Here is a 3,693-nt window from a genome sequence, read left to right on the forward strand (position 1 = left end):
AGCTGGGATGGGGCAGTGAGATAAATAACGGTGATGGATCAAGCCCTGATCTTTGGACTGGGTAAGAGTGGTCTGTTTAACTCAGACACTCTGTTCATCACCACCCCCTTTTCTAAATCGTTTTTGGCCACTATAGGTGTGGCAGGGTATACTCAGACATGAGTCCCTTTCTCACTGCTCCATCAGGATTCAAGCAAGCCGGGCCGAAGAAGGCTGAAATGCCAGAAACCGGTCCCCGGTAGCTTGTCTCCTTTCTGGTGAAGAATTGGCTTGGTAGTTTAGTCTGCCCTGTTCCCATGATGCACTGGGCCAGGGACAGACTGATTTGCATATAGCCAGGTTCTGAGCTGGGATGGGGCAGTGAGATAAATAACGGTGATGGATCAAGCCCTGATCTTTGGACTGGGTAAGAGTGGTCTGTTTAACTCAGACACTCTGTTCATCACCACCCCCTTTTCTAAATCGTCAATAGTTCTATGTCACAATATGTACAACTCAATATTTGTGTATGCCGACATTTACAAATCGATATTTTGTCTGAATACCTTTTAGTACAGGGTTATGAATGTACATCACAGTGGATATAACAGAAGCTAAATGTGTACCATTTTAGATGCATAAGTGTTTCTATACATTTCTTAGTGGCTTTAGCAGTATCTGTATGGGTATATCAGTAGGTGTGAGACTCTGTATCAGTATGTGAGTGGTTATGAAAGTTAACTTGGGGAAACGTGTTTTGGGACCCCTCCTTTTTCTGGGCGCACGTTTGACGGGCCACCCTAAAACTTTCCAGACACAAGCTGAAGTGAGTGTCTAATTTTTGGGGGAAATTTTGCGAAGATTTGTCTACAGCCCACAAAGATATAGGTAACTGAGAAGCAGCTTTTTAATAGAAATCAAGTCCTAACTATAACTAACTCCTGTCGACTGCCAATATATGTAGGTGTATGTGTTTTCCGTCAATACCAGTCAATGAAGCATAATCACATGGCAGAATAACACAAACACTTGTCACTCTCAGCAGAAACTTACCAAATGTGCAGTTGTCAGGATCCTTCCTCAGAGGAAGCACTGAATGCCTTAACCCCTTCCATGCTGATGACGGCCCCCAGCCGTCATGCACTACAGTGCTTGTGTGATGATGATGGCTGGGGGCCGCCATGAACCCGCCCACTCGCGATTCTGTCGCACAGGTGCAGAATCGCGGCCGCATGGAAGGGGTTAGAGAGAAGATATAATTCATATGCACAATACTAGCCTCACTGTGCTCTCAACATTCTGCTTCTTGCAAAGTTTTGAAAGCAAGTTAAGGTTGTTGGGAAATGTCTAAAGGTTTACCCTCAGCCCTATGGCTTCTGGGCCTCCTGGAGCCATGACAATTAGCAAGCTAGCATTACTGAAATCCTAGCACTAATCTAGGATGACATCCGTATTTGGTTGTGATAGTTGAGGCATTCAGGGCTAGTGTATTAGCAGGAGACAGGCAAGATTTCAAGTTTCTTATCACAGCAATGTGACTTACCTTTCAAATACAGTTTTTAAGTACTGACTGAATATAATGTAGATGTATTGTGTCTTTGCTCCTCCCATCCATGAAGAAAGAAATCTTTCAATCTCTCAATGTCTCCATTGCAGATTCTCAACATGAAGAATTGAGGATTGTTCTGATTGGTGAAACAGGTGTTGGCAAACGTGTGATGGAATGTATCAGCAGCGAGGGGGAGGTCCAGGAGTCTGCAGCGGTCTCCCGGTCCACGGCTACAGTGTGTGAAAAGAAGACATGCATTCGTGGTGGGAGGAAATTAACTCTGGTTGATGCTCCAGGTCTACTTGGGGGTACCCGGTCTCGTGAGGAGTTAGCTGAAGAAATTGGCCAGTGTGTTGTCATGTCCTCCCCTGGGCCTCATGCTATACTCTTGCTGCTCTCAGTTGGGCATTTCACCAAAGTGCAGGAGGAGGCAGTGAGAATTGTCCAAGATCTGTTTGGAGAGGAGACAGGAAAGTACACAATTGTCATCTTTGCTAGAGAATATGGCTTAAAGAAGGATGAATTGCATGGAATAATACAAGAGTCCAAGGGGAAGATGAAGGAGATGATTGCAAAATGTGGCAATCGTTTCTGCACATTTGACACTAGCGCCACAGGAGAGAGGAATGACTGGCAGCTTTCAAAGCTGGTGACCATGATTGACAAGATGGTGGTGGAGAGCGAGGGAAGCTGCTACTCAAACACCATGTGGGAGGAGGCAGAAAAAGAGCTTCAGAAGAGAGTAGAGGACATTAGTAAAAAGTATGAGGAGCAGCACCAGAGAGAAGAGGCAGAGGTGAAGCGCCAGCATGATAAACTGTTTGAGAGCCTCAAGAAGGAGCCGGAGAGCCTAGATAAAAATAAGCGCCTGGAGGAACTTGCCTTGGAAATGAAAGTCAAGTTAGAGGAGATTGAGAAACACAATAGGATGAGGCAGAGGGGGATCCGCGATGAGGCAGAAGAAGAGTTCTTACAATCTATGCGCGGAAAAATGGAAGTCGGGGGACCTTTGGGGATGGTAATAGGCGCGGCTATGGGGAAGGTAGTAGGTGGGCCTTTGGGAATGTTTGTGGGGGGGCCAGTGGGAATACTTGTTGGAGGGGCTTTGGGAGGAGCGGTAGGGGGAACAGTGGGAGGTGCCATGGGAGATGCAGTAGGGGCTACAGTTAAAATGTTCAAGGGTCTGTTGGACATGTAAATAAAACAAAACATTTGTTACATTTGGGGGTAACCTATTAGGATTTCCTGCCTGGGAATCCCTCTACGTCTGGGTTGTGTGGGATTGCAGGAGCCATACAATATTTACATGAAAATCATTTAAAAAGCAAAAGGATTCATATTCCCATTCATTGTATGAAAGTGTCTTTCATGTGATGGCTTCAAGATCTGGTATGGATGCTTCCTCTTTCACATCAACATGTTCTAATAAATAAAATGTGAAACGAAATGGAAGGAAGAAAAAGTGGGGAGGAAGTAACTAAATGAAACAGATGAAACAGAGAGGAAAGACGGGAATAATGGAATTAGAAAGCAGGTAGTGTATGGAACAGCACACAAAGGAAGATATGAACAAAGTTGTGGGAGGGAAGAAATGGAGGACAGAGTTGCAGCAAAAGTGGTCCTGAATCCATACTAATGTAAGGATTGCATGTTTTCTGAAGAGAGGCCCCTTTGTATATCTGAATAACTATTACAAATGAATCCATTCTGCTTGTAATTTAATACTTACATTTTAGCATTTCCTAAATGTACTCTTCTTTCCCATCAGGTCACCGTCCCCTTGTATTCAGTAGGAGTCACTTTAGTGTGGGATGTAGGCATATGACGCTTCATTTGCTCCATCTGCTCCAGGTCTGATTTGAAATGGTTGATTCAGTGAGTTCAACAAAAACTGGATGTAGTTATAGTTTTTAATTCCTAACTGAATTTAAGATATTGTTGCCATGAATATCTAAAGTTCTTGATTATTTTACCCAACAACATTCTCACTAAATTTCTTCAGGAAATCACTGAATTCAGCTTAAAGAACCAGGAATGTGATTCACAGAAAGATTCACTTGAGCATTGTTGTATTGCAGACCACTATGTTGAAGATCTTATCACAAAACATCAACCACCTAAAAGACTTTCTGGACACTTCTCCATTGAAAGAGCCCATCGGATCC

The 3,693-nt window shown here is 43.8% G+C and overlaps 1 protein-coding gene across 1 annotated transcript; it reads left to right on the forward strand.

Moving 5' to 3' along the window:
• Positions 1-1,592: 1,592 nt before the first annotated feature.
• Positions 1,593-3,478, forward strand: LOC147729439 (GTPase IMAP family member 7-like). Its single transcript, XM_086959051.1, has one exon. It carries the CDS (start codon positions 1,593-1,595, stop codon positions 2,724-2,726), a length of 1,134 nt encoding a protein of 377 aa, XP_086815177.1. The 3' UTR covers positions 2,727-3,478.
• The last annotated feature ends 215 nt before the right edge of the window (positions 3,479-3,693 follow it).

Source organism: Lissotriton vulgaris, chromosome 2_1 (genome assembly GCF_964263255.1).
Source record: "Lissotriton vulgaris chromosome 2_1, aLisVul1.2, whole genome shotgun sequence".
Lineage (NCBI taxonomy): Eukaryota > Metazoa > Chordata > Amphibia > Caudata > Salamandridae > Lissotriton > Lissotriton vulgaris.

What these genes read in the sequence shown, in the direction of transcription:
- LOC147729439 (XM_086959051.1), top strand. Translation starts at nt 1,593, where the DNA reads ATGAAGAAAGAAATCTTTCAATCTCTCAATGTCTCCATTGCAGATTCT.